This window comes from Varanus komodoensis, unplaced genomic scaffold (genome assembly GCF_004798865.1).
Source record: "Varanus komodoensis strain SLA01 unplaced genomic scaffold, ASM479886v1 scaffold57, whole genome shotgun sequence".
Lineage (NCBI taxonomy): Eukaryota > Metazoa > Chordata > Lepidosauria > Squamata > Varanidae > Varanus > Varanus komodoensis.
In genome coordinates, this window is record NW_025336182.1 from 1,099,960 (window position 1) to 1,126,158 (window position 26,199).

Below are 26,199 nucleotides of genomic sequence, written 5' to 3' on the forward strand. Positions count from 1 at the left end.
ACAACAGGATGGCATTCAATGTGGAAAAGTGCAAGGTCTTGCACTTGGGGCATAGGAATGGGTGTCATAAGTACAGGTTAGGGGGCAAGTGGCTGGAGAGCAGCACTTGTGAAAGGGACCTCGGGTTGCTGGTTGACTGCAGGCTAAACATGAGTCAGCAGTGTGATCCAGTGCTCAAGAGGGTGAATGCCACCCTTGGTTGCAGAGCCAGAAGTGTGGCTTCTAGTTCAAGAGACGTATTACTACCACTCTATACAACTCTGGTGCACCCGCAACTGGAGTATTGTGCTTAGTTTTGGGCCCCTCATTACAGAAAGGATATAGCCAGGTTGGAGTCAGTGCAGCGAAGGGCCACAAGGTCGGTGGCCAGTTTGCAGGGAATGGGGTATGAGGCGAGACTGAGGGAACTGGGTCTCTTCAGCCTGGAGAAGAGGAGACTCAGAGGGGATGTGTTGGCGACATACAGGTATGTGAGGGGGTGTCACACGGAGGTGGGGAGAGACCTGTTCTCCCCTGTTCCTCTCCAACGGAGCAAAGCTCAGGGAACCCAGGTTGCATTTAGATGCCAGGAAGCACTTCCTGAGAGTTAGGACCCCGAATGGGCTTCCACAAGAGATAGTTGAGGCCCCATCGGTGCGGGTGTTCAAGGATAGGCTGGACGTGCACATGGTGGGCATGTCGTGAGCGGAGCCGGCTGGTGCCAGGGGTCAGACTAGATGGCCCGGGAGGCCCCTTCTGACTCGCTCTGTTTCTGTGCCTCCCTCTTGCTAGCGAGGCACCCGTGTGCCTGGCTCAGAAGCCCACAGAGCAGGGCCTATGGCAGACTTCCTTCATGTTGCGCACTTCCTGCTGATTCAGGGAGCATAATGCACACACAACCGTTTATGTATTACCTTTCTCTGCAACTCATTAGTGAAGCTCTCTGGGCAGCTTGCGAGGCAAAACATAAACCCAGAAGGTGCCCTAGCGTTTGCTCTTGTTCCATGCTGTCAAGCTGACGCTGACTTATGGTGACCCTACAAAATGGTTCCCTCCGGAAAGTCTTGTCCTTGACAGCTCTGCTCAGCGCTTGCAAGCTCAAGGCTGCCGCTTCCTTTGTAGAATTTACAGAATCCTAGAATAGAAAAGCTGGAAGGGGCCAGAGGGCCTCTGAGAGCAACCCCCTGCTCAGCGCAGGACCCCGAGTCAACCCCCACTCTCGGATGGCTGTCCAGTTGCATCCTGAATGCCTCCAAGGTGGGAGAGCCCCCCACCCCACCCCAGGTCAGTGGCTTCATTGCTGTACTGCTCCTACAGTCAGGACGCTCTTTATTGTCCGAATCTGTCGCTTGAGCCCGTCATCCTGTGTCCTGCACTCAGGGATGATGGAGAAGAGCTCCTGGCCTTGCTCTTTGTGACAACCCTTCAAGGGCTTGCACAGTGCTATCCTGTCTCCCCCCCGCCCCCCCCCCCTTCTCTTCTCAAGGCTAAACTGGCCCCGTTCTTCCCATCTCTCCCTGGATCATCCTCGTTGCCCCACCCCCACCCCCCGCGAACGCTCTTCAGCTTCCATGCATCTTCTTTAGACTTTGGTGCCCTGAGCTGGACGGAGCGCTCCAGATGGGGCCCAGCCATCTCATGGTTGGTCTTCTTCTGCCTCCCACTTTTCCTAGCATAGTAAAGCCTAATAAACAGCCTTGCCGGCATTTGTGGGCTTCCTCTTGTGCTTGGCCCCTTCTTAGAAGCAAGCTGAGCCAAACCGAGAGGAGTTTGCACTGCTCATGCAGCGACGGGTGTGCAGCCAGCCACCTCCTCCTGGGTTACACACAGTGGCACAAAGAACGGCTGCCGGTGCAATCCGGAAGGGGGCGCCGCTTGTGCCGGATGCCTGGAGCACCGCTTGAGTGCGCAAGCATCTCGCCCGGGGAAGGGAGAGCAGCGGCCAGCCTCCCAAGTCCACGCGAGGCCTTTTCCGGCGAGACCGAATTGCGTCTCCTTGAAAGTGGCCGGCGGCACCCGGCAAAGGGCTGCCTGGCAAGACACCCGCTCCCTCTTGGCAGCAAAGGCCACGAGGGACGGTGGCCAGGCACGCGTGGCAGAGCGGACGTGGCCAAGCACCTCCTGGCTTTGCCAGGCCTCCACAGCCTCGGGAGCTGCGTGCGGAGCAGGCATGACCCTCGGGACCCTCCTGCAGCTGGCTGCCTGTGTTGCCCCCCAGGGCAATAACAGAGACGAGGGACTCGCGAAACAGCTGCAGAAGGAACTTGTGGCTGAGCTGCACGGGCAGAGTCAGGCCTTTGGCACGGCGGCGTCAGCGTCACCAACAAGGGTCCTCCTGCTTCGCTGAGAAACATGGACGGGGCCGCCTTGCGCCCAAGTCCAGCTCAGCCGCTTTCTGTCGGGTGCCGCCCCTTCGCTCCATCTGAATTTCAGCTTGGGAGTCTCAAAACAAGATCAGCCAGCTCTCCGGCCCTGTGCTCGCTCTCCTGCGGGGAAGAGACATTCTGCACATGCCCTTCCTTCTTTCTCTTCACTCTTGCAGTCAGCCCCTCCTCCGAAAATGGGCTTGGGGATGAGCCAGTGTTTTTGGGGCTAAGCGCTGGGAACCCTTTGAACCAAGCTGCCCCCCCACTTGCCTGCCTGAGGGTCACAGCAAGAGCAGGCCGGCCCTGCGGCTCAGCCTCAGGGTCCTTGGCTGCCCCCTGTGGGTTCTGCGGATCACCCAGAGAGGACTGTCCGGGCTCAAGCACAGCGGCGCTGAGTCAGCGCAGAGGATGTCCGAGGAAAGGAGGCCCGGAGCGGGCCCAGGAGCGGCCCGGAGCTGCCCAGAGAAGGAAGGGAGAGACCCGAGCCAAACCTCTGTGGTGAGAGGCTGGCTGTCTGTGCCTGCAAGTCATTTGATGGGAAGCAGGCGGGCGGGTTTGTGCAGCCTGAAGTGGGGCAGGCCAGAAGGAAGGGCGCTCTCCAGGGGGCACTGGGCACGGGCTTTTGGGGTGCCTTCCTTCCCCTTGAGGCCTTAATCGGCTTGCCCGCTCGCTTCCCAGCTGATCGGTCACATGATTAACTAATCAGCTGGTGAATGTGCTAGCGGAGTTGAGTGTCTGAAAGAAGTGTTTACATGCAGGCGCCTCGAGGGAGAGCTGGGTTCCCAGAAAGCTTCCGCTGTGGGCAGGTTAGAAATGAAAGAGCAGCATCATAAATAACAGTCCCCTCTCCCCTGAAAGGATATCTGTCCCTGCACACAGAGAACTGCTAGGGTATTGGGCTGAGGGGTCATGCCTTAGCCTTCACCCTGAGGTACTAGTTTTCCCCTTGCAAGGAATCTGCTGTACCGCTTTTGTAATTCCAGCTCATGCCACCGGTGAAGTGCCGGGGTTATCTGCTGGAGCATCGGCCTTCCTTGCTCTGGCTCGCGAAGGGGCAGGTGGTGGGGCTGGCAAGAGGAAGCCGGGGCCAGGTTGCTCTCCGCTTCTGGGGCGGGATGCCTGTTCCACCAGCGCACACGGAAGCAGACCTTTGCCAGACCGTTTCCATTGCCCAGCGGAACCTAAGGACTGCGTTTCAGCCGGCTGGAAAGCTCGGAGGGTCTCCCGTGCCGAGTCTCCGTGCCGGAAGCAGGCGCCAGCGGGCTCCATGGAGGGGGCCCCCGGGCCCCCGGGCAGGGCTGCAGCCACGCAGGTGCTCCCAGCCAGGCATCAGGCCGCCCTGCAGTGTGCCCACGCATGTGCACCCATGTGCCTACACAAAGGGACAGGCACGACGGGCCGCTCTGCTGCAAAGCTGCTTCGGCACCCCTGGTCGCCACAATCACGTCCATCCCAGTGATTAGAAAGCCACTCGGAAGCCGGCCTTTACCTGCCCAGCTCCCCTGTTAAAGGGCTCCCAAGTCCCTGCCAAAATGCCCCCTCCCAAGAAAAAAGCTGTGGACGCACGTCTGCACTGCACAAGCACCGAGAGGCTCTGGAAGGTATGAAAAAATGCACCTGTTTGTGGACTACTTGGAGAGAGAGAGAAAGAAAGAACACGGAGATCTTTGCACGAAGGATTAAATCCCCCCACAAGCCCTTTTCCATACAAGCCTCCCGTCTGGCTTTGGCTTTGCTTGGAAGCTCATCTTCCAACAGCTGTCAAGAGCAACCAAAGGGAAGGGGGGGAGCGAATTCGGAGCCTCCTCTGGGCAACGTCGCAGCCCAGCCGGGACGTAGCCCCTCCCCAGGCGCTGCCCCAGCGGAGGCCCCACATCCCCACAGCTGCACAGAGGCAGTTCACTTTGTCCAAAAAAAGGGTTGGCTTGGATTTTTTGTGGAAATCTCCCTTCCCCAAATATTCTGCTAGCCCTGGCAGCCCCTCCAAGGTGCCGCTCGGGCACTGCAGGGGCTGCCCAGTGACTGCCAAGGGGGACTGGGAGAACTGGCTGTGCGGGCACAGAAGGGGACCGGGAGAAGGCTGTGGTGAGCCCAAACGGCTTCGGTCCTGGTGGGGAGGGGGAAGCCAGTGCCACGGCCCCCACGGGTTGCTGGGACGCTCTGGGGGGTGGCTGCTGGCAGTGGCCCAGGAGCCCCGTGGCAAGTCTGGCAAAGATTGCTGCTGGGGCTGCGGGGCCAAGATGGGGCTGTTCCCCCGAGTCTGCACGACAGGACAACCCGTCCTGGGTGCAACCGCCCGTGCATGGCCCAGGTTGCTCGCGAGGAAGCCGGGGAGTCGGTCCAGGCGCACATGACCCTGCTGGCAGATTGTGGAGAGCTTCCCCCCACAAGCAGCTTGCAGAAGGATCTGCAGCACCATAAATACCTTCGTGGTGGGGTGGGCTGGGATGGGGTGGGCTGGGGTGGCAGCCGTGCCTCTGTTACTTGGGTGCTGGTCTAGTTCTGACATGCAGGTGGCATGAATGCACTTCCACGCACACTGAATGCTCTTCCACGCACAGCCGCCCGGCATGTCAGGAAAGGGGGGCTGCAACCCCGGTACCCTTGTGGTGTTTCATGTGTGAGGGACAGGCAGTCCTGTCACCTGCGTCCCTCCCACATGGAACGCTGCAGCCGGACGGACACGCGCCCCTCCCTGCAGTCCCACAGGGGACCCGTGGACAGGGCAAGGCGTGTTTGGGTCCCAGTTTAGTGCAAAGCAGCGTGATTTATTTATTTACTTATTTAAACAATGTATATGCCACCCCATCGCATGAGCCTCGGGGCGGCTTACAATCATTAAAATTGCATATAAAATACAAAAAAGTCATACATAAATAAATACAAAAAATAAAATAGAATGGTGGATCCAGCCCAGTCAAATAAACCATTAACAATTAAAATAGTGTTTAAATAAAAAGGCCTTGGCCTGGCGCTGAAAAGCAAATAACGATGGCGCCAGGCAGACCTCTCTGGGAGCGCATTCCATAGGTTGGGCGCCACTGCGGAGAAGGCCCTCCTCCGAGTACTCACCCTCCGAATGTCCTTCACGGAGGGCTCCCAGAGAAGGGCCTCTCCCACTGATCTCAAGGGGCGGGCGAGCATATATGGACGTAGGCGCTCCTTTAGGTAACCAGGGCCTAAGCCGTTCAGGGCTCTGTAGGTGATAACCAACACCTTGAATGGGGCCCGGACTTCAGTGGGGAGCCAGTGGAGCTGACGGAGGACTGGGGTTATATGAGAACAACGCCCAGTCCCCGTCAGCAGCCTGGCAGCTCTATTTTGTACCAATTGAAGTATCCAGACCATCTTCAAGGGCAGCCCCACCTAGAGCGCATTAGGGCGATCCAGTTCTAGTCCTGCTCGACCAGGAAGGTAGCTGGGTGATTTAGGCCCAGCCACAGACTCTCAGTCCAGCCTACCTCACAGGGTTGTTGTGGGGATAAGACTGAGAGCAGCAGGAGGAGAATGATGCAAGCTCTTTGAGTTTGTTGTAAGAAAAAGTAGACTATAAATCTAACAAATCTATAATTCACACTTCCCAAATGAATAGACAAACTGAAACACAGCTGTTCAGTATTTGCACTTCTGCAATGAGTTGTTCCGATCAAACAATGTAAACAGAAAGATGTATCGTTTGTATGGACTTTTTAAAACAAGTGCAAACTAGTGTAGAAAAAAGACAGAATTTAAACTTGAGAACTGAAAGAAATCCAGCTCGACAGATTTGTCTGTCCCCTGCTTTAAAGAAGAAAGCAAGACCCGGGCCCTATCCGTGCATAAGCATGGCAGCTCGGTGGTCAATTAAGTTGTGGTTTCGTGGTTTACCATGGTGCATGACCAGGACAGGGTGGCTGGAGCAGGGGTCAGAGAACCCAAAGATTACCTGAGGACCAGTTGCTGAGCTGCGTCCAGAACGGGGAAGGCACACAACCTGGTAAATTGCACGAAATAGGGTGCCCTGCCTCCATCTATGGGGTATGTGTGAGTCTGCCGTTCTCGTTGCGGTCACTGTGTGGCCATTGTGCCGAATTATACAACTTGAACTCCAGCTCGATTGTGCTTTGCTCAGTTGTATGGATTTGGAAGCTGCCACAGGTGCAGAAGGGGCAGGCTGAAAACAATGCAAGCAAAACGCCCACGCACGAGCAAAAACTTCCCTTGCGCACGGACGGGACGGTCCCAACTCGGCCCCCCCCCCCCCGGGGGAAGCAATGGGCCCACTCCTGCACAAATGCTGGCTCGGGCCGGGCCCGAGCTGCCTGCCGCCTGGCTCTCCGTATCGGCCCCGGATTTGCGGCTGGCAGCAGAGGGGACCTGCTCGCTCCGCTCCGCTCCACTCCTCCTCTTTGCAGGGCCCGCCGAAGCCGGGCTGGAGGCGGCCTCTGTCCATTGTTCCGAGAGGGCCGGGCTGGCATGGCTCAGCGGAAGCGCCCATGCCTTGTCGGCGGCTGCATGGAAGCCCCGGGCAGGCGGCAGGCTCCGGAGGGAGGGTGGGGAACCGGTGCTCCTGCCTCCCCGCAGCCGCCCAGCGAGTCCTTTGTGGGAACGCGTGCGGCCCCGCGTGCTCCGACCCAGCCCCCACATTAGGGACTGGGAGTGGGGAGTGCTGTCGGGTCCTTTCGGCGCGGCTGATGCCGGAGACTCCGGAGCAGGAGTCTGGACCACTGCTGGAGGTAAGCCGTCGCTATGGCAACGCCGGGATGTTCACCGAGCAGCACTAGCAGGCTGTTGTGACACGGCCGTGCAAGGGGGTTTCCTAGCATGGCTGTGAAGAGCAGGCTGGCTGCGTAGCACCGCCGGCACCGCCAGTGGCTGGACCTGAGCTGGGGGTTCCGGTGCCATGCCTCCGGTATGATCGGGCCAAGACGACGGACGGAGAGGCTCCAGGTAAAGTCCCCCTCCTTGGAGCTGGCCGTTGGGATGAATCCTGGGAGGTGTGTGAGTGAGGATGTGTGTGTCTGGTTTCACGGAAGCGTCCACAGCAGACAGAGGACAAAAGCGTACCTTTTTTGTTCTGACGGGTTTCCTAGCCAGGAGAGCTTTCAGAAACAGCAACGCAGCAAGGAATCACGGCACTCGAGGGCTTCCTGTGCTCACTGGAGCTCTGTCGATCAACGAGCTGCTTCCACGCTTGCTCATTTGCAAAGATCTGATGAGGAAAAATTGAGATGCACGTGTTTTGTGCACAGGGAGGTTCCCCCCACGTTACGTTAAGTTTGGATCAGTGTAAGATGAAGCACCAGGCGGTTTCCCTGAAGCAGTCTCGCCGCGTGGGAGTCGGGATGGGTTCCCATGGAGGTGGCAGTCGGCGGTCAGTTTCATCCTTGTGCAGTCGGAGCTAGAATTTGGGGGGGGGGGCAAACAAAGGTGGAGGAGGAGAGTGCCAGGTCTGTGCTGGTGAGGCGGGGGCTCCTGGAGCTGGCCAGAAGCAGAACAGGAAGCGCGGCAGGGAGACTTGGCCAGCGGCTCTTCTTCCCTCTGCGAGCACCAGTCCCTTTGCAGGAAGCATCCAGCTCCCCAGAGCGTGGCCCCTGGGCCAGTCACATCTGTCTGTGTGGGCTCATGGCTGGCCGCCAGGGCATGCGGGATGAGCCCCTGGCACCTCTGCACTGGACGTGCCCAAGGCCCCCATCCCTTCTGTTGGGGAGGCAGCTCCTCTGGGGGCCTCGGGGAGGCCGAGCTGCGCTGCTGCCGAAGCAGCTGGTGGGCCCTCGGGCTCATCTGCAGGGCGTCATGGGGAGGGCTGTGGAATGGGAGTCAATTAGAAGTCCCCGTCGGTTGGGGGAGGGGGGCACACGGAGCCCCTCAGGCAGGCCTTCCTTGGGGTGGTGCGAGTGCCGGAGCCCCCAACCTTCCCGTCTTCGCCGTCTGCCGCACTCTCCGCACTCAGGCCTTGGGCTACTTCGGGGAGTGGCCGGTGCCCGGGACGCTGGAGGTGAGGCCTCCGGGTGACTGTGGGGGCCGCTGCTTGCTGGTGCCTGCAGGAAGCCCTTCACTGCCCTGCCTGCTCGCCCTCAGGCAGCGCCTCTTGCAGGGGAGGATGGATTTTGCCCGGGGGGCTGGAGACCCAGCAGCTGTCGGAGTGGCTGCGGCAGCTGCCCTGAGGCTTCCAACGCAGCAGAGGTAGTTTCATGGGCGGCTGAAGCGGTCCTGGTGAGGGGCTTCTGCAGACCCGGTCTCCTCGCCCGTCTCCTCTTGTTCGGTGGGGCGGGGACGGGAGTCGCTGCCTGCAAAGGAGGCCGGCCTTCTCGCACCAGCGACGGGGATTGTGACAGCCGCACAGGGAGCCCATACGTGGCCTGCGTCCAGTGGCCAAGGCTCTGCGCACGCCGTCGGTTGCCCTCCAACAGGTCTGAAGCTCCTACTGCTCCAGGTGCAAGGCTCAGGTGCCATGCCCCCAGCCGCCTCAGGGCCTCGTGGCAAGGACGGGGCGGGCGGCTCTCCTTGGCTTGGCTTCCGTGCCTGTGGCAGCGGGAATTAAGCTGCCGCCCGCCTGTGGGAATCTCGCGGGAAGGCTCTCCCAGCACGGAGGCAGAGTCCTGCCCAGCTCATGCCTGCGTGCTGACAGCCAGCAAAGGCAAGAGACGGGGGCCGGGCTGGGCCGGGCCGGGCCGGGTCGGCGGCCCACAGCCGAGGCTGGAGTTGGCGCTCTGGAGTTCGCGCGCTTCGGGGCTGCTCTGCAGCCACCGTCAAGCTGTTCCCTCGTGAGGCGGCCCTGGCAGGAATGTCCTCAGAATGCTAAAAATGCACAGAACGAAAGCACTGAGCTGCTGGCCAAGGGAAGCAGCCCCCCCCCCCCCCCGCCAGGGCCTTTCTGTGGCACCAGCCCAGCCCAGAACAATGGCAAGCAGTGCGGAGCTCTGTGTGGCCCCGTTTCCTGGCCAAGGGCGCGCAGCAGCCTGCGAAGGGCAGCCGGGGCTAGCCTAGTTTGCCTGCGCCACCACAAGGAAGCTTCTGTCCGAGCTCTGGGACACTGTCCTGCGCCTCCGCCCCCCCCCCCCCCCCCCCCCGAGCGTTCCCTGCCCAGACAATGTGCTCAACAGTTCACATCCTGGATGAGGCCTCTGCACGGGAAGGCGGAGAGCTTTGGCGAGGCTGGGCTGCTGCCAGAGTTGTGGTGAGGGTTGTGGTGCTGGCCTGCCTCTAACCAGGGACACAGGCGAGGCCCGGCTTTGCTGACGGCCAGGAGGAGATGCCTTCCTTTGAGGAGGGCTGCTTCTGGAGCTCTTCTCTTCTGCTGCGTCAGGGATCCCCGCTGGGTGCTCCTTCGCTTTCGGGCTGCGCACGGAGCACCGTGCCTGCGGATGCGGCACCCTCCTTCAGTCCCTGTGTGCCCTTTCCAGCCCCTTCGTGTGCGCACTGGAGAAGTGGCGCGAAAGGGCAGCCGGGCACCCTCGGTGTGGCCGGTCGGGTGAGCGCTTGTGCCGGTTCCCCTCCATGCTGGGCATGGAAGAGCTGCAGCTGCAGCCCGGAATCTGGGATTTATCTGGCAGGCAGTCCCAGGCCAGCCATGCTCCATGGGGAACGGGCTGGGCCAGCCCACGGGGGGGGGCAGCCGGAGGAACCCGCCGCGACTCAGATGGCACCGAGGCAGGCCAGCTGTGCTTCTCGTGCTTGTTCGCAGACAGTGGAGGCGGCTTGAACGCGCCACTGTTTGATTTCTGGGGCAAGGATGATGCCCGAGCACAAGCCTGGCCTGTCTGGAGAGCGATGCCCGCCTTCCCTTTCATGTCTGGCAGGGGCCAAAGTGCATCCCGGGCTTGCTCGGGGACAAGGGGTCTTCCGAGGGCGCATGTCCAGGCTGAGCTCTGGCCGAGTTTGGGCACTCATCTCTGGTGCGGAATTCACTCTTGCCGGCCTGGGGTGGGGCTGGGCAGCTGTCAAGGACCAGGCATTTCGGAGAGTGGAGCCAGCAGCCACAAACCCTCAGAGCTTTTAATGGCAATGTGGGACTCAAATGGAACGAGCGCTGAGCCAATTAATACATGCCTTCCTCTCAGCAACCCCGGGAACTGCAGCTCTGGGTGTGAGAGAGAAGCTACACTGCCTCGCTAGGCAGCCCCCAAAACCGCAAGCCACAATTTTGGTTCAGACCCAATTCAGCAATTAGGAAAACAGCCTGATAGCCATGGACCGATGCGGGGTTGCTCAGCTGGACCTGAGGGCCTGCTAGAAATCCAAAATTTGACGCTCTGGCTCGGTACCCCTTCTCTGAAAATCAACCAAGGACTGGCTTTTTTGCTGCTCCACAGAATGGGATGAAACTCACAGGTGTTGTAGCCTGTGAAAGGGAATGAAATTTGCCACATTTCAAACCAGAACGGGTGCAGGGGGCTCGGAAGCTTAAGAAGCCTTTAAAGTTTGATAATCATTGAAAACTGATCTGTCAATGTTATACTGGCCACGTTTCATTTGAATAGATATCAGCAGTGGGACGGTTCTACCGGAACAGCTTCTACCAGTGTGCAAAATAGAAAGTACTTCTCTCTGTGTATTCTTGGGGGGCAATCCCTAATGAAAATGGAATACAAGGTAGAGGTGGGCCTTGCTAAGAACAAAACATGAAAAGGGGGGAACCTGCACAAGTATGGGAAGATGCAAGCAGTCGTTTCTGTGGAAAGGGGGTCTAGTAATCCGGGAGTGCAGACATGATTTGCTCCCAACCTGTGCGACTTCTTTTGACAATCTGTGAATGGCACAGATGTGTGTCTAGGCAGGTAACTATTAGTGGGAAATCATCAGGATGGCGACGGGTGATGAGCAGAGTCTCCCCGCCTTGCACTTGGGGCACAGGAATGGGTGTCATAAGTACAGGTGAGGGGACAAGTGGCTGGAGAGCAGCACTTGTGAAAGGGACCTCGGGGTGCTGGTTGACTGCAGGCTGAACATGAGGCAGCCGTGTGATGCGGTGGTCAAGAGGGTGAACGCCACCCTTGGTTGCATAGCCAGAAGTGTGGCTTGTAGATCGAGAGAGGTATTACTACCACTCTACATGACTCTGGTGCGCCTGCAACTGGAGTATTGTGTTCAGTTTTGGGCCCCTCATTACAAGAGGGATATAGCCAGGTTGGAGTCAGTGCAGCGTAGGGCCACAAGGTCGGTGGCCAGTTTGCCAGGGATGCCGTATGAGGCGAGACTGAGGGAACTGGGTCTCTTCAGCCTGGAGAAGAGGAGACTCAGAGGGGATCTGTTGGCGACATACAGGTACGTGAGGGGGTGTCACATGGAGATGGGTAGAGACCTGTTCTCTCCTGCAGAGGAAGGCAGGATGCGCTCCAACAGAGCAAAGCTCAGGGAACCCAGGTTCCATTTTGATGCAGGAAGCACTTCCTGACAGTCAGGACCCCGAGGGTGTGGAATGGGCTCCCCTGGGAGGTGGCTGAGGCCCCATCGGTGCGGGTGTTCAACGATAGGCTGGACACGCACATGGTGGGCATGTCGTGAGCGGAGCCGGCTGGAGCCGGGGGTCAGACTAGATGGTCTGGGAGCCCCCTTCTGACTCGCTCTGCTCCTATATAACCTGCAAAGTTTCAGGATAGGTTTAGGCAAGTTATGATGAATCAAGAGAAGCTTAAGGTTCTTTTATTCTGCTCAGTTTGTGCCACGGTAATAGAAAGTCGAACAGGGCAGGAGTAGAGGGCGGACTGATGGCGTTGTTATCCACAAAGTGTGGCTGAAGCGGAAGGACCGGGCATCCGGCATTTTTCCGGCCAGCATCCAGCACTACCCCCTGCTGCCTCTCACCGGCGGCTCCTGCTCATTTCCGGCTCCTAGGAGGGGGAATGAGCACCGTGCCCCGAGGGGAATCCCTTTGCCACCCGTTCCTTGGCGCCCTGGCATCAGCCAGTCCCCTGCCCTCTGCAGTGAGGACCTGGCAGAGCAGCCGCATTGCTGTGCGCCACGTCCTCTCCCTCCCTTCACCAGAGTCTTCCTTGCGTGGAGAACCTGAGGAGGCGAAGATCCGTTTTGCAGGGGCACCGCCTGGCCCTCTGCTTTGCTGACAGAACTTTGGGAGAGTTGGGGTTCAGATTTGGCCTGCTTCGGAAGAGACCCACTTTGATTTGTGCTTCTCCCAAATCTTTCTGAAGCAGTTCAGGATTCGGCTAATTCCACCGTAAGCACAACTTAGAATTCCTAGAATTCTTTGAGATCTTAAAATCATGGAATAGTCGAGTTGGACGGGGACAGGAAGGCCATCAGAACATGTCCCCCTGCTTCGGAGCAGAGTCCTGGGCACCAGCTATCAGTCCCGGGAGGAGCCAGCTTTGGACCAGGCCTTACCCGCCTGGGAGTCCCCCATGTCCCACCCAGGAATCCACTGCAGCCCCAGAGGATTCTGGGGCAAGCGCTCCTCTGAAGTGTGCCTGCTCCCGAGCAGCCCTCTCCTCACAGGGGGTCTTCTGGGCTCTGGAGCCACTGCTGCTCTTGGGAGCTGGAGGACGCGCAGCCTTCCTCATAGAGCAGGCGCTCCCTGGCCATGGTGGGAAGGCGTCATGGCTGCCCCGTGCCCAGGCTCCTCCCGGCGGTCTGGGATGGACCCTTCTCGACGTGGTCTCCAGGGGCCACCGAGGGCTCCTCCAGCGGGGCCATGTCCTGGGGAAGCCACAAAGCACCTCATCGCATCCTCCTCCTTGCACAGTCCCCGAGGGAGCGGCCAGAGATCCACACTGGGGGCCTGCCTCCGAATGCATTCCGCCAGGTGGTGTGGCCGTCCGTGGAAGTGGGTGGCCCATGACGGGGATCACAAGCGACCGATCCCCCGTGCAGAGCAGGGGGGAGAGCGGCTCCAGCCGGGCTCCTCCTGTTGCCTGAGATGCCTGTGTTTGGGGTTGCCTGCCAGGGGAGGGCTCCTTCGCAGGAGCCCCCGTGTGGCCCAGCTAGAGAGAGGCCTGAGAGGAGGGGCTGGCTCAGCAGGGGTGCGGGACTCCACGGGCAGCCTCTGGGCAGTCTGGTGCCCCCAGGGCAGCCCCACAGGCTGCAAGGATGCAAGTAGCAGCCCAGCAGATCTGGAGGCCCCACACTGCGGGGCGGGGGGCCCGTCGGGCCCGGGAGTCGTGGGTCGCAGTGCCTGCCTTTCTTCCCTGTTCACCTCACCTTTCCTCTCCTTGTGCTTTAGTCTGCTTATCAGCTGGCTGCAAACAGGAGCGTATCAGCCCTGGAGGGCACTGAGAGACTTCCACCTTTTTGAAAGGGAGGGAAGTCAGAAAAAAAGCCTGAATAGAGGTTTGTGACAAAATCCTTCCAGTGTGTGGCCAACCCCAAGAGATTTGCATTGTGACCAGAACTGGGCCGATATGCACAGGAGGGGCGGCACAGAGAGCAGATTGTACGCCGGCCTGGTGAGGAGAGCCCGCCGGTGCCATGGGAAGCGCACACGGTTCCCTGGGGAGCTCTCCCCCCGCCCCCCCGAGCCATGGCCTTCCCTGGGAGGTCTTCCTTGGGTGGGGGCGTGCGCCCTTTCGCCTGTCCCTGAGAAGTGAGCAAGCACCTGGCAGCTTGAGGAACAGGCCTGATGGATGGGGGGCAGGGGGAGGAGGGAAACACCTCAAAGCAAGGAGAAAATTACCTGAGTCTCTCCTCCCGCCAAACACTATTAAGCACCTTCATCTTGCGAACCAGAAGGCTGTGCCTGAAACTGCCAGGCTGCAGCCGCCTTGGCCTTTGTGTGATCCATCTTTCGCCTTGCGGGAAAGAGACGTGGGGGTGTCTTTTCCTGCTTTTGCTAATGTCAGAGAATCCCAGAGCTGGATGGGGCTGTTGAGGCCGTGGAGTCCAACTCCTTGCTCCGGGCAGGAACGCAGCTCCAAGCACACCCAGCTGTCCAGTCTCGGAAGGAATGGCTTCCTCCGCACCTTCCTGGCCCTCCCCCCCCCCCCCCCCAGGTGCCTGGCCTGTTGCCAGCTCCCGGTCCTGCAGCCCCCATCCCCTGCCAGACCCTGCACCCACACAGAGGCACATGGACCTGCGACTGCCCTCGGAGACCCCACGGCCAGGAAGTGAGTCTGGCTCCCGTGCTGCGTCATGGCACCTCTTTTTCGCAAGGCCTCAGGGTCTGATTCGGAGCAAAGGGTGAGGGGCACGGCTGGGGTTGCAGGCTCCCCCTCCCCCTCCCCGCAGCGCTTGGAGGAGCAGTGGCACGCCAGGGCGGGGACCTGAAAGGCAGTGCTGGTGCGGCGGATCCAGCAGCCTTCTCTCCATTCTGCGGCTAGGCCTTCCCTCTCCGGGCATCCCTGCCCAGGCTGAGGCCCAGACCAGCAGCGCAGCTGCCGAATGGGGCCGTCCACAGAGCCACGCTCCAGGGAAGGCCCACGAGTCCAGCCGGAAGCTGCTCCCAGGCATATCCCACTCTCCCAGCAGCAGGCGTGGGGCACAGCCAAGGGGCCTTTGTGGCCCCGGCAGGAGCACCGGGCTGGGCAGCTTTGTGCAGCCCCGCAAGCCGCAGCGCAGGGCAAGCCGCGGAGCACGGCTTGCTTGCCCAGGGCCCGTGATGTGCCTGAGATGACGCATCCTGTCCCAGTGTGACAAGGCAAAGGCTGGGGAGACCACACTTCAGGACAAGGGGCCCTTCCCTTGTTTTGAGGCGTCTCTGCCTGACCCCTGGGCAAGCTTAAAACTCCCACGTGACTGTGCAAATCCAACTCTGAGTGGCTTTAGCTTGGCCCAGGAACCACCCTGAGAACGTGGCTTGTTCAAGCCACAGTGGTGTATCTTCTCCAAACCTAGACAGTGGAACCCATTCAGGCTTATGCCAAACCACTAGCACTGGGCAGAAGTGGCGACCCCCTCCCTGGTGGACGGTGCGGGCTTCGTGGGGCTGGCCTGGCTGAATGGGGCAGCACTTGCTTTCAGACGCAGTCCCGCTCCTTGCAATATGGTTGGGCTGGTTCTGCTGCTGGAAAGGTCCCAAACAAGGTGTGGAATCAAAAGTGGGGAGGGGCGGCGGGAAATCCCACTGAGCCTCCTCCCCCGGCGGCCATGCCTCGCCCCGCCCGGGCCTCGGGGGCCGGGGGTTGCAGCACCCAGGGCCCGGCCAAGCAGGCATCATTTGGGAGCGGCTGCTGCCGGCCCGTGCCGCGCGCCTTGGCCAGGGTGCTCTTGGCTCAGGGGGCACGGCTGCTGCCTCCGCCCCGTGCACACGCGCCTGCGAGCGAGCCCCGCGGGACGGCAAGGGACCGATCCAGAGAAGCACGACGGAGCGGCCGGGCTCGGCGGCGGCGGGGGTGGGGGCGCAGAGAGGCTTCGCTGCCTGTCTGCGTGAGTTTGGCGGCCGTTTTGGCAACTCGGGGACTCGGTCCCGCCGCCCCCCCCTCCTGCTCCGCACGCTGGACGTCTGCGGGGCGCGCCAGGCTTGGCCCTCTGCTCGCCGCGCCTCTGCCTGGACGCTCGGGGCCCCTGCCCTGCGGAGGCCTTGGGGTGCCCGCCCCGGGGCCCCGGGCGTAGCGTGGCCCCCCCACCCCCCCGTTCATCTACTAACCGCCGTGCCGAGGCTAGGAGGTTTCAGCCCGAGGCCCAGCGCTGCGCAGGCTGGAGGGAGGCCTGTGCACCTCCTGCCCCCGGGGCCAGGAGGGGAGACCGGGACCCTGCAGCCCCTCCCCCCGACTGCCCCGCCGAGCTGTCCCGCTGGCGTCGCAGGCGAGCTGAGAGGCGCAGGCGGCCGGAGGCAGCGACGGGGCTGCTGTGGCGGGGGTGCCCGGAGGGCAGGCGGGGGCAAGAGGCGCGGGCATTGGCAGGGAGGCGGGGGGGTGGTGAGCAGGGCTGGGAACACGCTGCCCTGGCCCCGCAGGCTGCCCGGAGGTTGGCGAGGTTGCCTCGATTCCCTCCGCCATTGCTTCTCCATTCTAGCCCCACAACAGCCCTGTGGGGCAGGTGAGGCAGAGGGTGGGTAAGTGACTGGCCTCAGTTGGCTGCAGCTTCTCTGCTGAGAGGGGTCTGATCCCGGATCTCACAAGCCTGGGGCAAACCACTGGCTTGCTTTTGCCCACGTAATGCTGGTTTCCTTTGACATCTTGGAGGGGAGCGGTGCCGAAAGCCCCCATTTTGGGAACTCGATTAGCAGAGAGGTGGCTTCTAAGGCCTCTGCAGCAACACGTGAGGTGGAGAAGGGGAGGAGGCCCCGTGGAAGGCCACGGGGAGCCCTGCGGCCGTGGGAGGCTTCAGAGCGAGGGGGAAGGCCTGTTCTGGGCGCCCAAGAGAGGCCCCAGGCGGCGACTCTGGCCGTTTGATGCCTCTTGCTACCCAGCGGTTCACCTTGGAGATTTCGCGGAAATCTCCCCATCGCAGAGTTTTGGAAGCTACTTTTAAAAAACTTTCTTTTTAATTGTCGCATTTTACACCACATAGGAAAATTGCAGCAAAAGGGAAAAATCCCTTCCTTGGCAGAGATTACAAAAGAGACGTGCTTCTTTCTGCCTTACAGACAAAACTGTGACTCTGACCCCTGCTTGGTACTTTTCCGGTGTGGCACCGGCCTTGCCCTGCCTCAGCAAAGCTGTCAGCGCCACAGAGTTTATGAGGTAATTCCCAGCGCTCCGGTGGGTCGGGTCGGGGAGAAGAGGTACTTGGTTGTGACGCTGCTTTTGCCTTCTTTGAAACAGTCTAACACGCCTGCCCCTCCCCGTCAGGAAAACTAACAGTAGAATGGGCACAGTGGGGAGCCTGTCTGGGGCCTTTGCTAATGAAAGTAGAATCCCGCTGTGTCGCCCTCACCTGGGGACGTCAGTCCACCGGGCTGGCAACCCCTGTCCTCTGCCCACAGCCTGCGTCTTCTGCAGCGGTGCAGCACAGAAGCCAAGCGGGGCTCCCTCCCTCTGCCAGGGGACGCGCTCCTGCTCGGTTTCGGGCCGGGCCGGGCCGGGCAGGAGAGCAAAGCCAAGGCCAAAAGAAGGTCGGCCAACCAGACCAGGTTTGCAGCCATTCCAGACAGGGCCTGTTTCTGATTCTGGGCAGCTGCAGAAGCCCTCCAAGGCGGGGATGTGATGAGACCAGGTGCTGGTTTGCGGCCTTCCCCCATTGGGCCCCCACGCCCAAACCCACCGCTCCTGCGGCCTCAGCTGCCTCAGGAGCTTTGCAATCCACTGCCGCACGCTCCCTGCCGCACGAACGAGACCTGCCGAGGGCAAGGCCGCAGATGCGTTGAGACTTGCTGCGGCGGCGTTGCCTCACCAGGCGAGAGCAGGAGAGCGAGGGTGGGTGCCCTCTCCCGCCTGACGCAGCAAGTGCTCTCTCCAGGGAGAACGCTCTGCTCTGGGCCGCCTCCAGTGAGAACCAGGGTGCCAGCCTTGGAGGCGGAAACCATTTGCAGGAAGACAAAGTCAAGGTTCCCAGAGCCAGGAAGCCTCCTCGACTTGCGGGGCCCGTCAGGAGTGTGGCCGAGGGAGCTTCCCCATGTCTCCTCCGCCCAAGCGGCGCTGGGGAGCTGCTCGCTCCAACCACCCTCCTCGAAAACCCTGGGAAGAGTCAGGTTGCTGCCACCACTAAGCATGCCCTGGCGGGACTCAGGCGGCCTCCGTGTCCTCCTGGAAAGGTAACGCCCCTCCGTGCGCACTGCTGACGTTGAGGCCCCGGTTGCCGCTTGCGGGGCTGCGCCTGGGTGGCTATGAGTCCAGCGTGGAGGCTGAGAGCAGTGAGCGCGTGGCCATGGGGACAGGCGTTGCGGCAGGCCCCCCCTCGCGCCGCACAGGGGGGGTTGCAGCCCCCTCGCTCGGGCCTTACCGCGTGCTCTGCGCAGTGGCGGTGGGTGCTGCTGGGAGGCGTGCCTTGGGGCAGGCTCCGCTGAGGCTGGCTCTCCCCTTTGCCAGGAGTAGGAGCACAGGGTGGGGGCACCGACTGGATGGTCAAGATCTGCTCCCACCTCTTGGCCCAGGTGAGGGGGCGACCTGTGCAGAGCCTGCAAATCGGGCTCAGGCAGCCTCTGCTCATGCGTCTTGCTGAGGGCTGGAGAACGAGTGTGGTGGGGGTCTTTTGCATGCCCCCCATTCCAGAAGCACAGCAGAGCAGGACTGCTGCAGCCGTTGGTGACCTGGCCTGAAATAGCTTTTGTGCTGCATTAGGCGAAGGAGGGTTCTGGCTTTGCTGCCAAGTAGCAGGGCGGGAAACACGGCTAGGCGCGGAGGAGCCACGTGTCCGGAGTGCAGGGGGAGAGTCCTGGCTTCCCCTGGGCTTTGGCATCGGTCACCATGAGGACGGGCAGCAGGCATGAGTGCAGGATCCGGCCGGGCGTGCTCAGGAGACCCTGTCCTTTGCTACAGAAGCGTGCCACTGGTGGGAGGGACGTACGTGCATCTGGGGGTGGCAGGCAGGGCCTGCGCGCATACGTGTGTGGGGGGCCCTCCCTGCCACATGTCCTGGAGCATTTGAGAACGCACGTCTGCCTCCTCCCACCTGGTGTGCTCGCTGAAGGAATCGTGCGCGCACCTGTGTGTGAATGGCTCCGAACGCACAGCAAACCACGAGCTTCCTGGAAGAGGGGGGCTTCCTGCAGGCAGGACGCAGCCACGGCTCTCTTTGGAGCTGAGGCTCAGCTGGCATGTGCACTCCGTGTGTCCGCCTCGTTCCCCGGCCCCTTCCCCTCCCTGCTTCTCCTTTCTTGTCTTGTCCATGCCAAATTTAGATGGGAAGCTCCTTGGGGCAGGGAACAGTCATTTTTCTGTTCTGTAAAGCACAGGGCAGGTTGATGGGGCTGTATGAAGAAATGGGCTGGATGTCGGCTCGCGTGCAAATGACACAGGACTCAAAGGGAGGATGCCAGACATGCTCTGGAGCTGCTCAGGCTTTCCCGGGAATGGGCCCCTGGCCCTTGGCCCCTGCAAAGGCTGCCTCTGAGCTTGTGGCGCTGCTCCTTGTGGTCCAGGAAGCAGGAAATGCATTTTGCCTGAGAGGTGCTTCCCAGTATCCTTGAGGAGGCAGCAAAACCGCAACAGCAGAACCCGCTCTGGACCCAGTGGCATCCCATAATTGCCGCCCAGTTGAAAGTTATGCAAGCCCCCTCAGGCTTGGGCTTTACCCCAGACATGGGGCTGACTCGGCCTCAGCCACCCTGGTGGATGTGCTTTCTTGGGGAAATGTGTCCCTGGTCATCCTGCTTTCCCTCTCATGGGGCTTCGATCCCATCGTCCACGGCATTTTCCTGGATGGGCTCTGCTGGCACAGCCTGGGAGGCCTTGTGTTCCATCCACTGGGTGTCAAGGAGCAGCACTGGGTGCCGGTTCCACAGATCCCTGGCCACGGAGCCATGGCGCTCTGCAGCAAGTTCCCTTGTCCCTCGTCGTGCCTGCTCGCGTCCACTGGAAGTGTTGCTGGCAGGATTTGAAGCTGTGGCCACCGGGACGCTGCTGGTGCGCAGCTCTGCCTCCCTGTGATCCTTGCCTGTGATCCTGTGATCCTCCACACTTGGGGGTGGGCTCGATGAGGCCCTTGCACTGAAGCTGAATCCTGGCGAATGAAAGCCCCATGTGTGTTTTCTGGGGTTTGACTCAGCGCCCGTTCCAGGTGGTTTGCAGTGCCCCTCGTAGCCTGGGGTGGCCCCCGGGTCTCTTGCTGTCGCTGTTGCCCCAAGAGATTGCAACTGCTCCAGGTGCCTTTGACCACCTCCACCTGGTTCAGCCCCCGCGGCCTTTCCTGGGCAGGGATAACTCAGCCCCACGCTGCGGGGGGCTGCCCAAAGGCCGCCTCGGAAGCCGGTGTGAGCGCAAGATGCAGCGGCTCGGCTGCAGGCAGGAGCTGCCCTCACTACCCTCTCGCTGCAGGGCTTGGTTTAAGATTTTAGCACTGCAGTGCAAAGCCCTGAACGATCTGGAACCAGGAAGCCTGAGAGAGCGCCCTTCCCTTTCTGCCTGGTCACTGAGGTCTTCTGAGGACTTGCTTCCAGGGCCTGACAAGGGCCGTCAGAAGAGACAGTGTGGATTTGCTTCGGGGTCATCGTCTTCTCGCGTGTAGGAGGCTCATTTTCCCTCCCCTTTGAATTCGGATTGGGTCCTCTCTGATCAGTGTCATTTGGAAGGGCCAGCTGCAGGCGCGTCTGCCACCCCACCTACTGCTGGACACCCCTCAGAAGTTTCACATTTTCTGTTGGCTGTTGAGTCATTTTGTTATGACAAAACAGATGGCCAGAAACACTGGGAAGTTGAGCAGCCATCTGCCCCCACGGCAAGCTGCTTCAGCCTGGACCATCCGGGGTTGCCAAATGAGGTATTTATTTATTTAAAACATTTCTATGCCGCCCCATCGCAATAAGCCTCGGGGCGGCTCACAACATCAAAAAATTTACCATGTAGTAAAACCCCAATACAATAAAACCCCAGTGCCATAAAACCTCAATAAAACCTCGGTGCATTCTCGGCTAAAAATTTAAAGAAAAAAAAAACCCTAGTTAAATAAATTAACAATTAAAATAAGTTTTAAATAAAAAGGTCTTAGCCTGGCGCTGAAAAACAAATAACGACGGCGCCAGGCGGACCTCTCTGGAGAGCGCATTTCATAAATGGGGCGCCACCGCTGAGAAAGCCCTCCTCCGGGTACTCACCCTCCTGATGTCATTCACAGATGGTTCCCGGAGAAGGGCATCTGCTGCTGACCTCAAGGGGCGGGAGGGCATATATGGGAGCAAGCGTTCCTTTAAGTATCCAGGTTCCAAGCCGTTTAGGGCTTTATAGGTCATAACCAACACCTTGAATCGGGCCTGGACTTCAATCGGGAGCCAGTGGAGCTGACGGAGAACTGGGGTTATATGAGAACAACGCCCAGTCCCCGTCAGCAACCTGGCAGCTCTGTTTTGCACCAATTGAAGTATCCGGACCGTCTTCAAGGGTAGCCCCACGTAGAGTGCGTTGCAGAAATCTAATCGGGAAGTTACCAGTGCGTGTGTCACAGTCGCCAGGCAGTCATTCTCTAGGAAGGGACGCAGCTGATGGATCAGCTGAAGCTGAAGGAAGGCGCTCCTCGCCACCGCCGTCACCTGGGCTTCCAGAGACAGCTCCGGGTCGAGGAGTACTCCTAAGCTGCGGACCTTGTCCCTCAGAGGGAGTGCAACCCCATTTAGGACAAGGCCAAGTCCTCCATCCCAAGGTCCGAGCCGCCCACCAACAGGACCTCCATCTTGTCTGGATTGAGCTTCAGTTTATCGGCCTTTGATTGAGGTACAGACTGGCCAGGTGGCCCTGTGGCTCTGCACTTCCTTGCTTTGAGCGAAGGTCCGCTGCGATGTTGTGGAATGGGGGCAGCAGCCTTGGAGTGAGGGTCCTCTGGCGTGTCCAGGGCACAGTGCACGCCCGCCCCGTTGTGCCCCCAGCCCTTTTCTTCAGGACTCTTTCTCCAGCAGCCTCTCCCCACACTCACACCTTGCAGCTGCTGGGCACGGACCCCCAGCGCTCTGGGCTTGGAGCAGCTGGCAGAAGTGGCACCCCCAGCCCCTCCTCCGCACACAGAGTGGCACTGGGTGGCTCGCACCGCCATGCCCAGCCTTGGGGGAGGAAAGCCAAGCCCCGGCAAAGCAGCTGGGCCAGCAGCCGGCGTGCCGCATGCAGCTCTCTCAGAACAGTCCTTGCGACGTGGCCAGTGGTCTGCTGGAGGGAGCCGGCTGGAGGGCCCACCTTCTGCACTTACAGCTCTGGACAAAAAGAACGGCCTCCCTCCAGGCTTGGACCGCATGGAAGATAACAGATTATTCACAGGGCAGCTGAGCCCACACGACCCCAAGCGCTGGCTGCCCCTCACATGTTTGTCCTGCCTCAGCCTGGGCTTGGTGCTCCCTCGGGATTTTGGTGAGCATCAGCACAGTTGCACCCAGCTGGCTCATTAACCTGGAGAGGGTCTGTAGGAATCTTCTCCGTGGTCTAAGACCACCCTGGGGAACCCAGAACTGGCCCTGCTGTGGCTGCAGGGCCAGGAGTCCTTGGAGGCCTCAGGTGGCTCCTGGGGGTGGGGAGCCCCACAGGGGAGAGGTGGTCCTGGAGAGAGAGTGCCTTTCTGTGTGCCTTCGCTGCTGCCTGAGCCAATAACACCGATGGTGCGATGGGGAAGGGGGGGACCTCTGGCTGCCACCTTGGGTTTGCCCAGGGAGTGTGGATTGTGGAAGGACCGCCAGTCACTGGGAGGCTGCTCCCAGGCTCCTCTGAGGGTGCGGCAGCCGCAGAAGGGGCTGCACGTGAGGACCCCCTTTTGTCCACCTGCCTTTTTGTGTGGATTTCCTTTTTTTGTGAGTTCTTTGGGGTTTCCCAAGGTATTTCGGAAGACAGTTCCCATGCAGATCCTTTGAAGCTTCCCAGGTCCATTGTTGGTCTTTCTTTGGAGTTTCTCTGTGGTTTCCAAGAATGTAAGAAAAGCCCCGCTGGATCAGACCAGAGGTCCCTCCAGTCCGCACTCCATCCACATGGGGGCAGACCTGCTTGACTTCTCTGTCCTGCCCCCTGCAACTTCTAGATCCGGCGGCCCCGGGGCAGCCTGGCAGCTGGTTGTGACTAGCTAAATTGACTGGGCGCCTAAGAGGGGGAGGCAGCCGGGAGACGAGCAGCGGGTCAGGGTGTCCGGCAGGTGCTCCCCCTTCAGCTGCGTGTGCCAAGCATCCCGTGTCCCCCCGAGGAACTGGACCGGGTTCTGCAGCAGCGGGTGCGTGGCACTGAGCCGCGTGCTAGCTTCTCGTGGAAGTTAAACCACAAATCGCACTTCCAGCTCGAATGCACCACAGATAAGGGTGCATGCAGTACTTAACCACCTGCGTTTATTTGCCATGTTCTGTTGACACCCACATCCAAGAATGCAGCTCGGGACAGAGATGCGCAAGCACGAGGTCGAATTCCTAGCAGCACGCCTGCCCTGGAAAGGGGGAACTTGTTTGCGCATTGGCTGGACGGCCTCTGCTCGGCGGCTCTGCATGCGCCCTGCGTCGGCCGTGGGGGGTGCGCATCAGCCTCGCTGCCTTTCGCGCCCCTTCCAGGCTGTGATCCCAGGCCGTGGCGATCCTCACGTGCATAGTGCCCCGTGCAGCACTCGGAGGCAGCAAATGGCGTCGGGAAGGCCATTCATGCCAGTGCCACTTTGGAAGTGAGGCGGGGTGAGTTCAGCCCCCAGTCCGGAAAGGAATCCTGATACGGGCAGTTTCTGTTTCTGTTCCTCCACGCCTGCTGGCCTGATCTCTGCCTGCCCCAAGTCATGTGAATGTGCTTGGCAGGCAGGCTGCAGCCAGCCAGGAAGCGGAATGACTTGCCTCTGGCTGGCCCTGATCAGCCTGTCATCCATCTGTCAGCCCCTTGTCACCCAGCGGCCTCTCCTCTCGGTAACACGCAACACCCAAATGAGGGAGCAGGACAGCTGGTTTAGCTTGTCAAGGGGTGGGGGGAGGTTAATTTGCATTTCTTGCAACCAGTGTTACTTCCATTTGCATGCAGGGAGCTGTTGTTTTTCAGAAACCATTACACAGAAAAAGGAGAGCTGTTACACAGGTTGAAGGAAACATCAAGTATGAAGGAGAGCAAACCATAAACAGAACGGTTTGTCCACCTGTTACCTGAATGTGTGAAATGCCTGCACATTTCCGGCGAAGTCCTGGCTGCAAGTCCATGCGTGCCGTTGGAGCAGCAGGACGGGGAGTTGGGCTTGATGGGGTCTCTAGCAGGCTCAGGGGGCTGGATCCTGGGTTTGACCTGCTCCCGCAGGCTAGTGGGGACCTAACCCTTTACAGACCCAGCCAAGATCAGGGACTGTCCCTGCGAGCAAACTGCAGCCCGCTCACGCTCCTGCCCCCCGTCCATTTTGGTCCTCCGTTGCTGCCACCACCGGAGTTTGCAGGCCCGGGTCAGTTTAGGGCCATTCCAGGGCCATTCCGAGGCCTTTTAAGATGAGTTTGTGCATAAAGGCTGGGCGTGTGACTCGCAGCTGCACAGGCAAAATATAATGAGCTGCAGGGCCAAGGCTGAGCTGCATGTAATTCCTTGCTGTCAATTAACTCAATTTGAGTAGCTTTAATGACTGTGGCAGGTGCCAAGCAAGAGTTGCCGGGCAAGTTGCTGCTCCCGCCTGCCGTGGAGCGGAGCAGTCTGGGTGCTGTGCAGGGTTGCCCTGGGCCCTGCCAGTGCCTGGGCTGCCTGCTGCATGGGGGGCTCCGTGGAATGCTTCGGAATGGTCTCCGGGACTCTGGGCATCAAGCCCACCCTGGGGAGCCCCCCCGCAAGCAACGGTCAGTTCACACAGCAAATGGCATGTGCGTCTGTGTTGAGCGCAGAGCATCGGGGGGGGGGGCTGCTGCTTGAGGATGGTGGTGCCCCCTCACTTTAACTGCCCCCAACCACCAAATCCTCCCTGCTGATTGTCTTATGTTTCATGTAATGTTTCATTGTCTTACATATGAGTTCCTTTTTTAAAAAATCCAGAAGCACTTTACGACAAATGATAAAACAGATACCTTTACAAAAGCACAACAACATCCAGGCAAGGTGACAGCTGGGAAAAGACGGGCCAGGCTGGTGCACTGGTAGTCGTTTCCCAAGGTGCGTGGACCCACGTGGTCCCTGGTGCCTGAGCGGAGGCCGCTCCCTTTCAAGCAGGGAGTTGCTGGCAGTGCCGACCGTGGGGGGCCGTGACCGTCCTCGCGGGATCTTGGCCAGTGATGTCCCGCTGCCGCCAGCCGCGCATCTTTCCGGAGCCGTGGCCGGGGCAGCTCTCGCCGGTGCCTCGCTCCGCCTTCCGCTTTCCACACGGTGTGAACATGGAGGGCCCAAGTCCGCCTTTTCCTTCCTGCTTCGTCTGTGTGACCGCAAGCAGAAGTGGGGCAGCAGCATGGAGGTGCCCTCCATGTGAAGCTGGATCTTCCCGTTTGCCAGCCCACTTCCGTTGCAGGCGAGCAGTCTTACCAGGTTGCCACAGGCGCTGTCTCCTCAGTGACGTCCCTTTCCTTTGCCCCCTTGTCTGGCAGCTGTCGCCCCAAGCGCGCTCCTGGCCGTCGGAACCCGCACAGCCCGCCCCCGCCGCCGCGCAGCCATGAGGCCGGCCTGGGCCTCCCACCTCACTGGGCGCCTCCTGATGCTGGCTGTCACTCTGGCCACGGACCCGGTGCCAAGGATAACCTTCCAGAGAGGTAGGTGACCAGCGAGTTAGGCACAGTGGGGCGGGGGGGACCCAAGCGAGGTCTGGGCCGAGGAAGGGCCCCGGGCTCTAGCCTGTGGACCCGCTGCTGCAGCGGGTGCTTGGAGACGGGCTGCGTGAGTGGAGGGTCCTGTTCGAGGTGCCGCTCCGCTTTGGCTTCCCGGGGAGCAACCAGGCAGCAGCGCAGGGGTGGGCGAGGCGAGGCTGCCCGTGTCGAAGCGACTTTGTTCGCAGTCAGCTGCTGTCAATGAAAAAGCACCAGGAAAGGGGGAAGTGGGAGAAGCAGCTGCTCTAAAGGAGAGGGTGGCGGGATGGCCCCCCCGGTAATCCCACGGAGTGCCGACCAGGCAATTCTCCGTGCCCACCACCATGTTCGCACATCCACAAGTCCCTCGAAAGGGGGCTTATGACTGCCCAGCTCGGGGGAACTCCGAGGGTTAGGGTGCTTTCTGCCCGCCTGCCTGGGAAGGCGACAGAGTGGGCCAGAGTGAAGGGAACCACCTCGCGGGTGTCCCTTTTGCTCCATCCTCTTCTGCCACTTTGAGACCATGAAGGCACCTGTGTCCATTTCTGGGGACACGGCTCTGTGTGAAAGCAGGTGACCCAGGACGGGCGCTCCAGGTGTTTGGGCCCTGGCAAAGGGGCTGCCCCTGATGGCAGCTCCGGCAAGTGGGTGGAGAGCCACAATCGGGTTTTGATGCTCTTGGAGGTCCCTGAGGAACAATCAGCCTTCCAGGCT

The 26,199-nt window shown here is 60.4% G+C and overlaps 1 protein-coding gene across 1 annotated transcript in view; it reads left to right on the top strand.

Annotated features, from left to right (window-relative positions):
• Positions 1–26,199, top strand: part of SEMA4A (semaphorin 4A) — a 54,902-nt gene that overhangs the window by 5,476 nt on the left and 23,227 nt on the right. The window contains exons 2-3 of the mRNA XM_044449305.1: positions 16,804–16,900; positions 25,291–25,452. Coding sequence (XP_044305240.1) covers positions 25,356–25,452 — 97 coding nt within the window. The 5' untranslated portion in view covers positions 16,804–16,900; positions 25,291–25,355. The remainder of the gene's footprint in view (positions 1–16,803; positions 16,901–25,290; positions 25,453–26,199) is intronic.